The sequence below is a fragment of the Fomitopsis serialis genome, assembly GCF_022376445.1.
Source record: "Fomitopsis serialis strain Sig1Antser10 chromosome Unknown B0H18scaffold_23, whole genome shotgun sequence".
In the NCBI taxonomy this organism is placed as follows: Eukaryota; Fungi; Basidiomycota; class Agaricomycetes; order Polyporales; family Fomitopsidaceae; genus Fomitopsis; species Fomitopsis serialis.
The window spans coordinates 373,667-385,400 of NW_025954983.1; the positions used below are offsets into that span (position 1 = coordinate 373,667).

The 11,734-nt window shown below is 52.8% G+C and overlaps 4 protein-coding genes across 4 annotated transcripts; 1 reads left to right on the forward strand and 3 right to left on the reverse strand.

Moving 5' to 3' along the window:
• Window positions 1-701: 701 nt before the first annotated feature.
• Window positions 702-1,325, reverse strand: B0H18DRAFT_874647 (uncharacterized protein; the record flags this gene model as incomplete). The annotated part of the gene is made up of 3 exons (XM_048040368.1): window positions 702-986; window positions 1,038-1,160; window positions 1,215-1,325. The coding sequence occupies 3 exons, from the start codon at window positions 1,323-1,325 to the stop codon at window positions 702-704; spliced, it is 519 nt and encodes a 172-aa protein (XP_047894952.1).
• Window positions 1,326-2,490: 1,165 nt separating this feature from the next.
• Window positions 2,491-3,948, reverse strand: B0H18DRAFT_1117909 (uncharacterized protein; the record flags this gene model as incomplete). The annotated part of the gene is made up of 7 exons (XM_048033675.1): window positions 2,491-2,647; window positions 2,699-2,829; window positions 2,888-3,055; window positions 3,146-3,274; window positions 3,332-3,421; window positions 3,507-3,590; window positions 3,649-3,948. The coding sequence occupies 7 exons, from the start codon at window positions 3,946-3,948 to the stop codon at window positions 2,491-2,493; spliced, it is 1,059 nt and encodes a 352-aa protein (XP_047894953.1).
• Window positions 3,949-5,002: 1,054 nt separating this feature from the next.
• Window positions 5,003-9,334, forward strand: B0H18DRAFT_1156846 (uncharacterized protein; the record flags this gene model as incomplete). Its single annotated transcript, XM_048035781.1, has 11 exons — window positions 5,003-5,236; window positions 5,319-5,597; window positions 5,657-5,762; window positions 5,832-6,096; window positions 6,161-6,374; window positions 6,430-6,784; window positions 6,847-7,262; window positions 7,341-7,743; window positions 7,818-8,044; window positions 8,126-8,281; window positions 8,331-9,334. The coding sequence occupies 11 exons, from the start codon at window positions 5,003-5,005 to the stop codon at window positions 8,898-8,900; spliced, it is 3,225 nt and encodes a 1,074-aa protein (XP_047894954.1). The 3' UTR covers window positions 8,901-9,334.
• A 1,133-nt stretch (window positions 9,335-10,467) lies between these two features.
• On the reverse strand, window positions 10,468-11,523 carry B0H18DRAFT_953950 (uncharacterized protein; the record flags this gene model as incomplete). Its single annotated transcript, XM_048042229.1, has 3 exons — window positions 10,468-10,897; window positions 11,369-11,417; window positions 11,478-11,523. The coding sequence occupies 3 exons, from the start codon at window positions 11,521-11,523 to the stop codon at window positions 10,468-10,470; spliced, it is 525 nt and encodes a 174-aa protein (XP_047894955.1).
• Between the last annotated feature and the right edge of the window lie 211 nt (window positions 11,524-11,734).

Genomic DNA, 11,734 nt, shown 5'->3' on the forward strand with positions numbered 1-11,734 from the left:
CATCTTGACTGGAAGGTAGTACTGCTCCATCACGAACGACATTGTCGGACCGACGCTTCGATGCCACAGCAGACAAGACAGACATTGACATGCCTATTCTCCTAGCATTCCCTCCGAGTGTCACAAGTGCAGGCAAGACTGAGCAACTCAGTAATGGTCGACCAGTGGTGGCAAGGTGGCACGCGTCGTGCACTCCGAATCGTGACCGCGGCGCCGGTGGTGGCGTTCGTACCCAATAAGGCAAGTCAATACATTTCTCCGGCGGAGCGGCGGGCGCTAAATGTGCCCCACCTACTCCCATCTTCTGTGCGCAGGCCCGCTGTGCATGACAATTCGCGAATGTGCAGGCCATGATTGGACCAACGTCGACAAGAATACAGATTCACGCAACGAACAGAGGCTCACCTATAGCTACGTACTTGCAGTCATTGCGGCGCGCATCACAAGTCTTCCTTCATTCACGCTGTAAGTCGTTGAGAGACCCTCAGGCTAGGCTGGATCCTTCGTCCGACCGCTATAGTATCGGGACGCCACTTCGTTTCACACAGCAAGCTTCAGGCGTCATAGCTGTAGGAGAACATGCATAGTGCCAAGGTCGGTGGACAACACAGCTAAAGTTATGATACAACGGGACACAGACGGCGGATCATGGATGCGATATAATTACAGGATGCATGCGGTCAACAACGTCTTCTCACAATTCACTTTGCCGGTGTTGTTGTCGATGTGAACTTGGTGGTGACTTCATCCACTTCCACCGACTTCCCGTCCCCAGCCCCGCCCAACGGACCGCTAACCTCGTCGCGCTCATACACAGCGTGAACATTCTCGCCGTGCGCCATATGCGACGTGTCCGTACCTTTCTCGAGGGCTTGCTCTGGCGGGTTCGGGTCTGGGGACTCTTCCTCATGGTAGCGGCGCTTGATACGGGTGGCCGTCTTGTGCTGCATGGTTGCAACATCGCCGTCATCGGGCGACTGGTCGGCCTACAGGAACGTCAGCGACGAGATCATGCGGTTGTGTGCGCATATACTGACCTTGACGGCAGCCTCTGACGCACTACCGAGGTACTCATTCCACCCTGGCGCGCTCTCATCATGGGGCGCAGAGCTCCGGTGTTGCTTTCCGGTCAAGTTACGCTTCTTCTCTGTGTCAAGAGTCTACACGCCATCCGTCAGGTACAGCCATCAGCGGTGATAACCACGAGAACTCACGTCGGCGTTGTGATCGTGCATGCTGCTCGAATAATAGCGCGGCGCGACGGCCATGCCAGGCTTGGGGACGGTGGGGACGCGCCTGGCGGCGGCGCGCACGGCGTTGAACATGATGGCGGACATTATGGGAGTTGTACGAGTGGGAGAGAAACGAGTGCGAAATATGAGAGCGGTGATTCGTCTAAGTCGTCGTTGGAGGAGAAGGCTTGTGCTGCATCCGCTGGGCGGGCGGGCACTAAAAGGCAGGTGGGGAAGGTCATGACGTTTCGTGACGTCACCCCGCCCCGCCCGCTTCTCGCAGCCATCAGCCACCCTCGCTCCCGTCACCCGTGGCGGCGCCCGTGCTTGCTTCCCCCAGCACCACTTGCTATCTTTGGCGCGCGTTGCGTCGCTCGTGGTGGCTCGCATTTGTGACGGGGTGCCCGGTTCGCGTTCACCCGAGGCCAGGGCAGACTTGGTGCAGACGGCGGCATTCTGGACGATTAAACTTGGAACGAACACGGTCGGCCGAGGCGCAAAGGAGCCCCCAGGTGGCACTCTAGTACCTGCCCGTGCCAGTCCCATGATAACGGTCGGGGACCTTGACAGGGGTGTGGGCGGCCGAGTCCTGCAGTCTGAGGCTAAAGTCGGAAGATGACTGAGCCCAAACCCTCGGACTACACGCCCATTTGTGGGAGAGGCCTCGGTCACCCGAGACCGGGGATGCTGCGGGGTCAGCGTTCGGACACCGGCGTGGCGCCCGTGAGACCTGAGGAGGCGCAGAATACGCCTATCCCGGGAGAGGCTCCTCAGTCACCTCTGAGGCGGACATGGCCGTCTCAGATCATGTAGGGGTGAGACCGAGTACCCTAGCCACCTGTCCATCGGGGCAACATGACACTACCGCTCCAGGTGATCTGCCTAACATCTCGACACCCAGATGATATCTGCGGATAGCCTAGTCCGAGCTGAACAGAACATGGTGAATGGGTGAGTGAAGGCCCTACACCGGCTTGGGGTCATCGGTGTAGAGCATCCTGTAATACGATGCTTTGGTAGCTCGGGCTATTGATCGCACATTGTTGCGCGCAATAAAATCACGTATAATCAACTATTATTGTCGGTACCACGACAATGGTGTAAGCAAATTACAAACTCGAGCGATGTACTATGAACAGGTGATTAAACGAGTGTAGAGAGTATGACGGATTATGAAAGAGATAGCGGAGCCATAGCAATTGAGAGCAGCATTACGAAAGCGATAGCACGGACTTGCAATGGACAATGAATGAGCAGCCTATTCCTCACGAAGATCATGAGCAAAGTTGTCGGCTGCGTCGTCCGCCAAGGCTTGAAGCTGAGACGGCGCAGACGTTGCATCCTGTCCACGGGCATCCGGCAAGGATGGCGAACCAAACTCTTTCATGTCCGCATTCAGTATAGCCATGAAGACTCTGAGATTAACAGTCAGACACGTAGAATGGGAGACAATTCGCTGAATGTACTTTGTTATCATGCGGGCGTCAGTAGCCTGAGGATATTTGGTGCGGATGGTCTCAAGATGTGTATCCACACGATCCCAGTATTGATTGATGTTGAATGTAGGTATGGACAGAACCTCGATCAGCACCTGCCGCTGTCGAAACTGTCAGTACCTGACGCGCGGCGAACAAAGATGAGAGTGTAAGTCGCACCAACAGAGCTACACGAGCACACAGCTCTAAAGTCACTTGAACTCGAGTACCTGCAAGATGCGCAGCGATGCTCTCGCACAACGTCATGATGTCAACGCGCGCAGCAGCGGCCCGGCTCTTGGCAGTCGCACTAGCAGATAGCATCTCCGGTCCGAGGCTGAGCCACACCTGTATTCAACTAGTTCAGTATGTGGATAGTTGGCGCAATGATAGCCTTCGGAGTCGAATGATACAGTAAGTGGCTGGCTCGGCACTCACCATACTCTTCAACTCTGCACGCCGGTCGGTCAAGCGGTCTGTTATACGCTTCAGTACGATCAGATTCTTGTGTGTGTTGTTGCGAATTTCAGTCGTATAGCCCCAATGTGTATGACGGTCGAATAACGTCTGTATTTGCGTTCGTCACCAGCATGATATACGCAGGATGTATTATATCACACATACCTTGATGCACTTGTTCGGTGTTGAGTGCCTGACATACGCCGGTAACAGCGGTGAGACGATCACTAAATAGCTGTACACCTCAATCTTGTCCTGTTCAATGTCAACGATCAGCTGCCTTGAGATTGAAGATAACGATTCGGACATGCCTTCACCCCCTCGGCAGAGTCCACTGAACCTCTGCAGGCTGTATAGTCTCCAGTTGTTCTTCGTGCTTGAGCAAGCGTGCCGAAATCCATAAAGTCCGCTCAGACAGAGAGAGCTGTTACCAGTGTCAATCAGATATATGGGCCCGCCGTCAAGCTTACGTGAGCACGTACCACTGCATTAGCATCAAGTTCCTTCTGCGCCGCTGGCCTGAGGCGAACTCGGCGACCGACCTGCTTAGCAAATTCCACAAGGTCCTCCTCTGCCCGTCGCTTGTCGCCGAGGGATGGGTTGCTGACAGTGGTCAACGGAGACTCGGATGCGACACTGGTATCATCATTGTTGCTCGCTGTAGCATTGCCTGCTGAAATCGCTGCAGGGCCAGTGATAGGAGGAAGGTCCACCGTGTTGGATGATGGACTGACCGGTGGAGAGCTTCCGACAGCAAGCATCAGGTCCACAAGCTGCGACATGAGGAAAGAAAAAAGAGAGAAAAAGGAGAGAATATAGAGGGATGGAGGAAAGGCGACTGTCGTCCGAGTCAACACAGAGAAGACTTTTAACTGGATGAGCGACAATCACGTGCAGAACCAAGACCCCCGAATTTGGGCCATTGAGCTGCAGAAAACGTAGCAATTGCATCCCGCTGAACATATGCCAGCCCAAAGGACAGATCTGCATGCAGATGGTGAATGTTGTTGCATCACAGATGTGCGAGGTGCTTACCAACGGTGCCAGGATATTTTCTTCCTGTCCAGGATGATCCGAGTTCATGGGAATGTAAGCCCTGCACCGCACACACAGGTCAGTTCACGTCAGTAAAGAAGAACGGAGCAAAGCGACATATCGAATCCAAGAAACACCATGAGTCTGTTGCAGCATTACTCGAGAAAGAACATACTGAAGCCCATCCGAATCGCCGCGATGACCTGGCGGCCTGCCAGCCACCAGCCAAGATGTTCCTATCAGACGTGTTTATGGGTCCCGAGGCTCAGCAGAATGAACAGAGCGACGAGAACATACCTCGGCACAATCCTCTCGATGACATCTATGTCGATGGTGATCAGATCATGGACCATGCGGGTAACGAGGTCACCTTCTCAGCAGGCTCAGCTCCATGGGAGACGGAGCCTATGCGGATTCGAGCCGCACTAGAGAATCTGTTGGATAACCCGTACATTGAGCATGGACACTGGGGCGCAAGGGCAGCAGGGATGAATGACACGGACCTTGCCGATGAAGCTGAGGCAAATGACGAGGACCCTACAGTCGCAGATGCAGTGGCTGAATTGTACCGTGCAGGTAGATACCGCTTCTCACAGAGTCAACAACATGTAACTAACCTGCTGATGCATAGGCCTCTCTGACGATTTTGATGATGACAGTGGCTGGCACGGGGAAGACTTTGACGCGAGTCTAGGGCAAGAGTACGTGGCAAATGATCCACAATGGCAGCCATATGGTTCGAAAACAGTATGTTGCTATGGACAGAACATTGGAGATAATCACTGGCTCACACGTAGTCAGATGTTCATTCTCGACCTTCTGGACAACTTACCACGATTACGGCTCTCCGATGATCATCTCAAAGTCGTCATCTGGGCATTGAAGGAGTGCGGAGCCACGGATGTTCCATCATTCCATTCACTACGAACGAAGCAAGCACAGCTCACCAAAGAAGTGAACATCAAGACCACGCACCATACATCAGCCCAGGAGAACCATTTCTACGCCACTTGTCCATCCGAGACAAGCCGTCTTGTAAGTACAGCGAGGACTTGGGGTGCTTCCGAGTCCCAAGTCAACGCACGACGCAACTGATCATGTTCTTGATCTTCTGTAGGACTTTGCCAACCCTCTTGTGCGGCCGCATATGAAGTTCCTGCCCCGCGTGGGCACGTCAGTCTCAGAGTTCAGAGATGGGGAGAAATGGCTCAATATGAATGAGGATGCACTTGAAAGAGGCCAGCTCATGTGGATGGACGAGAAGAAACCGCACCGACATTTCTATATCAAGGAACTCGCGCGGCTGCGTGACGGACGCTACGTGATGCCGCTCCGATTTGTGGAAGATAACGAAGTGGATTGTCTTGATGGCTTCCTCGTTGTCCATTATCCTGCGGTATGTCAAGTGGTCCGTGGATAGTACTTGAAAGCACGAATTCACCAAATATTGAATAGACCGGGATATTCGTCGTCCGTAGTGAAGAGTTGATCCGTGTGGCGGCGGAGGAGCTGCAAGACAATGTGGTTGAACTGCAAAACCAACTGAATATACAATTTGACGGTGAGTCTTGCTCGCACACACCATAGATCATTCACCGCATGGCGGCGGCGGCGCTGACAAGCTTTCTAGCTCTAGCGCCACTGTGGGTCCGGGATGTACGACATCCAGTTCGCGCGAAAGCTGCCAACCGGCCAACGTTCACAGTGCGATTGATGGCATGGTGCGATGATGTATCTGGAAATAAAACGAAGCAGTACAATGCCCACACGAACGTCTATGTTGCGAACATCAATCTCCCGCATGAAAAACTGAAACAAGAGTACTTCGTTCGCTTTTGTTCGACCTCACAGCATGCATCGTCCGCAGAACAACTAGAAGGGCTCGCTAAAGATACGTGAGTATTCTATCATTCTCCACAGCTTGAAAGGCAACAATACGTGCATACTGAAAATACACAGGGGCCCTGACAAATGGCATGCAGCGTACGATTGCAAGCTTCAACAGGAAGTCTTGTTCCGGATCATCCCACATGTCTTCCCCGCAGATAATCCACAGCAATCTGAGCACTGTTCGCACATTGGTGGGAACGGCAACAAGCCCTGTCGATCTTGCAAGATTGGTGGTACCGCAGAGGAGCGGGAAACAGACGAGATCTATGAGTCATTTTTCTCAGTGAGTAGTCGTGATTCCGAAGATCATAGATATGATTCTCACCTATGGCCCTAAGTCAGGACCTCATCGCACCACGGAATGGACAATCAGTCAAATCGAGTCACAGCTATGGATTGCAGGTCTTGGCGTGCAGAATACGGTCGATCTCATGCAGACGAACACGGGGGTGAAAGATAAGACCGCCCAATACTGGATCAACATCCTGATTAAGAAGGCGCGTGCACTGCAGCACGAGCGGATAACAGCAGCGGCGACAAGGGACCCACGCTTGAACGATCGTACCTACAGCCGTGACGCCGAGGCCAAACAGGCTGTAAAAACGACAATCAACCGTGAAATACAACAGGAGTTGCACGATTGGCTTGTCCAACAGCCTTCACACAGCTACGACACGCTCCCAGCCGATTCCCGTACGTCTCTTTCAATGCACCACAGAGCCACCTGGCGCTCACCTCAAGTCCTGTGATCGCAGCACTTCGTGATAGGCTGCGACCAGGAGATCACTATAATGTCCTGCTTGGGCTCCCGGGCGTTGAGATTCATTTCGATACACCCGGTGAGATTTTGCACACTTACTTACTCGGACAGGAGAAGTACGTGTGGCACAAGACGACCTCACCCTGGGACAAGAAGAAGGACGAACTCTTTGCGGCACGGCTTCGGGGTTCCTCGGTCGATGGTTTGACCTTGCCACCTCTGCGAGCAGAATATTTGCTTCAATATAAGAACTCTCTCGTCGGGAAGCACTTCAAGGCGTTGCAACAGGTCGGGGTCTTTCATTTACATGATGACCTATGCTCCGATATCATTCGGGAACTGTGGAAGGCCACCGGTGAACTCGGTGCGATGCTGTGGTACAATAAGATCCGCAAAATGGACGAATATTTGGTACGTCTCATGCGGCTGTTCGCGCACTGTCATGCGCAACTCATTGGAATTGACCCCGGGCTTCATATGCATTGACAGGCAGATTTAGAGATCCTCATCGCGAATGTCCTCGACATTTGGGTGCTCATCGACCCGAATAGAATCCTCACCAAAAATAAGCTTCACGTTCTTGCCCATCTGATAGCGAATATCCCCCGGTTTGGTCCAGCGATCTTGTATTCCACTGAAGTCTTCGAGTGCTGGAACGCTATTTTCCGGTTCTGCAGTATCCTCTCAAATCATAGGGCACCAAGCCGTGACATTGCTGTGGCGTTGGCCGATATGGAACGTTTCAAGCATCAGGTGAGCGGCGGTTGGTGGCGCAACTCTGCGGGTGAGTACGTTCAGGCGGGGGAAAGAGTTTGCACATTCCTGCAGGAGAATCCCAGTCTACAGCGTCGTCTCGGCTGGGTAGAGAATCTATCGGCCATGCTCGTAGTTGGTGAGTACAATAAAGTTGTCATGACAATGACTCACGAGTTCGACTGATTTACCTATTCATGTGCCGGTTACCAGGCTCAGTGAAGCTAGAGGCACAGTTGAAGCGACATCCGGCTAGTTGGGCTCAATCTATCGCACCGTTATCACTTCCGCCACCAACGGACAATGTAGCATCAAACTCCGACTCTTTACACACAGCTACTATCTTCCAAGAGTGCAAGTCTTTGGTCTCGCAATCAAAAGACATCTGTAAGCCGGGTTCGTGGGTATTTTTTAAGACTTCGCGAGACGTGACGCCTGTCGTTCCCAGCGAAATGGTGAGCGCAATGATCCATCAACTCTACTTACAATCTCAAGTAAATCTTGCATCTCCCTTTCCGCAGATTCCGGATGTGGGAGCAGGGCGTGTCTTCAAGATACTCTCCCCTGTTGGCGGCGGAGAAGCGGTTGCTGTTATCCAGCATTTCGATATCATGGGCAAACGGGATGGCTATCTGAATATGCCAATCCTTACTCCCAGTAACAGACCCCATCAACTCGTTGCACCAAAGGTACGCTCAAATTTGCAGTCCGAGGGTGCACTTGTAGGCTCCGTGTTCTCACAACCTATTCTTAAAGGATGTCCTCTTCATCTTCAATGCGCAGCATGATTGCTATGCTTGCCATTGCACTACGGCCGGGCTGGAGCATGTCATTCAAGAGCGAGTAGTCACTGCCCGGACCCGACTCCATGTCACGCACGCAGAAACACCGCGTTACCTGCTTAACATGCATGCTCTCCACAACGCGGACCTGATTCGCGAGACCTTACCGCGAAATCTTACAGAGCCTCAGTATTATCTCGCCGACCGCCAGGTGCAGCACTGCCGTATTGCCACCGCTCTCCGCGTCACTGGTAGTGTCCGAAGGAAACAAATAGCAGCTAAAGCCGCCGAGACTCGCGCTCGTAACAAAGAGGCTCGCGCAACGACTGCCCCGAGTCGCAATGCTCAACTGCGGGACGAAAACAGCGGCAATGACCCGCCTAATGCAGGTTCGCTATCCAAGTTTCATATGTACATGTTCGAACGACCTGATCAAATCGTAGAGCCAGGAATGGCCAACGAAGACGTCGGTACTGGGGCGGACGACGATGTGGAGATGGAAGACCTGTCCTAACATATACATGCCGCTTTTCTTATGTACTCCATTCTCGGAGTCACACCCGCGACGGTTAGAGTCATGTTGTGGGGCTCTTGCAGCATCGGGTTGAAACAGTATGATCACAAGATTACTCGGCGGTCACGGAGATGGCTGAGCAATGTTTGTGTGGAGAGCCTGATCATCTTACCTCCCACCCGCTGCGGACCTTACGAGCCAGGTCATGGTCAGGTGAAGCCGGTGACCCTAGTGCAGGGTCTCACCACCATGAGCCGTACATCGTGGGTTACCTCCGTGACGCCCGAGGGTCTCAGCGCTTTCGGATGCCACAGCGAAATGGGCGTGTAACGCCTTGCGTCGGGAGTATCGCCCTTGCGAAGCACCGTTCGTAAGCCGCGTCGCAGGATTCCAGCGTTTCTAGGTCGTCGGCTGCGCATTCGGCGAGGAGAGGGTTGAAGTCATATGGACCTAGAAACAGGATTCGCGCGCAATTGCTTGCCCGTGCTTCGTAAATGGGTGTCCACAAAATCGAAGCTTATTAGGCCTATAGTGGGCGATGGATCCCTGGTGGATTTCATCCAGTCATGCTGCGCTGGATGGTCTCGATTCAAGATCCTCTACGTTCACTTGTGGGATTTGTGTCGAATCTACTGCGCTGGACACCGTTTATATCCGCTCGGAGGAGTCTTTCATACTACGGCTGGCCAGAGACACAATACAAGATACAGACTGAAGATCGGCGTCGTATGTACATGTCCACCCAAGTGCGATCCGAGCATCCTCCTTTTTCAGCGCAAACCTAGTACTCGCCTTCCATTCTGGGATCACACCGTCTGGCCCGCTCCCTGGCAGAGACAGCATCTGTCAAGACGAAGCGCACGGCGATCGTCCACCGCTCCACAGGAGTCCACACCTATGTAAATGCGGCCTTGCCGCTCCAAGCCCCAGTGCTACCTACTGCCAGTAGAGGACCGTGATTGACGACTTGAATAACGTCCATGGTATTCATATTCAATATTCAGCTTATGGACCAACGTTAACCGGAACCGCTGAACCTGGTGCGCGTTCCCTGGCATGCTCTCGGAAGTTCGTCGTCATGTATGACGAGTCTTCCTATGTTTCGTACATACTCACATGGAAGCCTTCCTTCACAGTGGCCTTCTCAGCATCATTATCAAGCCAGGGGTCTTGCAGTGTATCATAGCTTGCACCTGGCAGCGGCCGGCTCAGTGCCAATGCGAAGAAGGTACTGTAGTACAGGGTATCCTTCAGCCTCTCCCTCACCAACAGGTTTCGAGATACTTTCGTCTGCACGAGCTATGGTGGCGCTGTAAGGTTGCGTAAGAAACCCGGCGAGGGTATCTTACTGCGGGGTAAGTGACTGCGCCGGATGTCAATTTTTTACGCACGTTTCTTACCGTAGGTAACACGTGTCACGTGATTGAAAAACGCGCCAGGTGCCTAGTACCTATTCAGATACACATGTACCATGGATCGCGGCTTTAATGCGCGGAGGAATAGACAAGGGCAATGCATCGATTGATTGCGATAGACTGATAGAGACCCTACACCGTACACGGCCGCCCTAAACGTCGCTGTCAAACTCCCAATCGACCTCACCGCCTTCATCTGCACTATCACCCGGCTCAGCCCCAGCCCCCTTCTCCGCCCTGTCTTCACCCATCTTACTCTCCTGTACGTCTGATCGGTCGGGTCCGTCGCTAGAAAGCAAGTCGCGAAGAATGGAGGACTCGAGATTCACATACACCTCTACCACGAATGTCTCGGCACTGCCACAATGTTCGATCTTCTCCGAGTCATCGAGCCACGCTGGGTGACCATCCGGCTCTTCAATGTCTTCGTCTTCGTGGTCCCTTTCACTCCCTGGAACCCTTGCCTGTGATGCAGATTGTGTTTGGTTTTTGCTAATTGATGTATCCTCACGCAGAGTGCTCTCGATCTCGTAAAACTTCTTGGCTGCAAGAATGATCGATGGCGTCGTGCGCGGCTGAAGGCTAGGATGAATATCAAGCAGATGTATAATAAGACATATATCACCTTTGTTGTAAGGTTGTGTTGTCGGATTTGCGACACTGACACCACATCAGGAAAAAAAACCCTTTCTCTCGAGTGCTTTAGAGGCTCGAGAGCATTCGGAGCACGAGAGGAAGGTCCCCCCCTCCGAGAGCCCCGAGAGTGTCTGTGCGTGACTCCGGAGCACTACGGAGCCTTCGGGAACACAGTGGCAGTGCTCGCAAGATCTCTAATGTACTCAATATTCACGTCGCAAACACCGGTTTTTCACGCCTGCCTCGAAAATCAATCTAGCATTCAGATGTAGTACCCCCGTATTCACATCCGAGCCATCAGTACATACATAGGGTAGTATATATAATTCGTCAATCATCCGCCTCGGCCTCGCTGTCAGTCAAACCTGTACGTCCCTCGAGTTCTCTCTTGGTTTCCTCGATCCTCGCTGCCGACACTTTCCCGCGTTTGGGTGCGTCGTCTTCGTCTGGAATCTTCGCATATTTCCTAGAGCAACATTGATGTATTAGCACTCAGTATGAAAACGGGATGTTACCCGTCTCGCACCTGCCACGCTTGTACAGAACCACGCTGTGGGGAGTGCCCCCCACATAGGCCCGGACAGTATGTATATCCCTTATTTTGAGCTATCTGGTCAGTGCCATTCCCTCCGAGCATATTGACAACCTTCGCTATTCCTTCCGATACCCCATTTCTACTGTACTTGATGGACTTCGTGCGATTTCGCATTACTTACCATATATAGCAAGTACCTACTATTAGTCAGCTTCGGCGGCATACAGTGCCACGAAGACTTGTACATA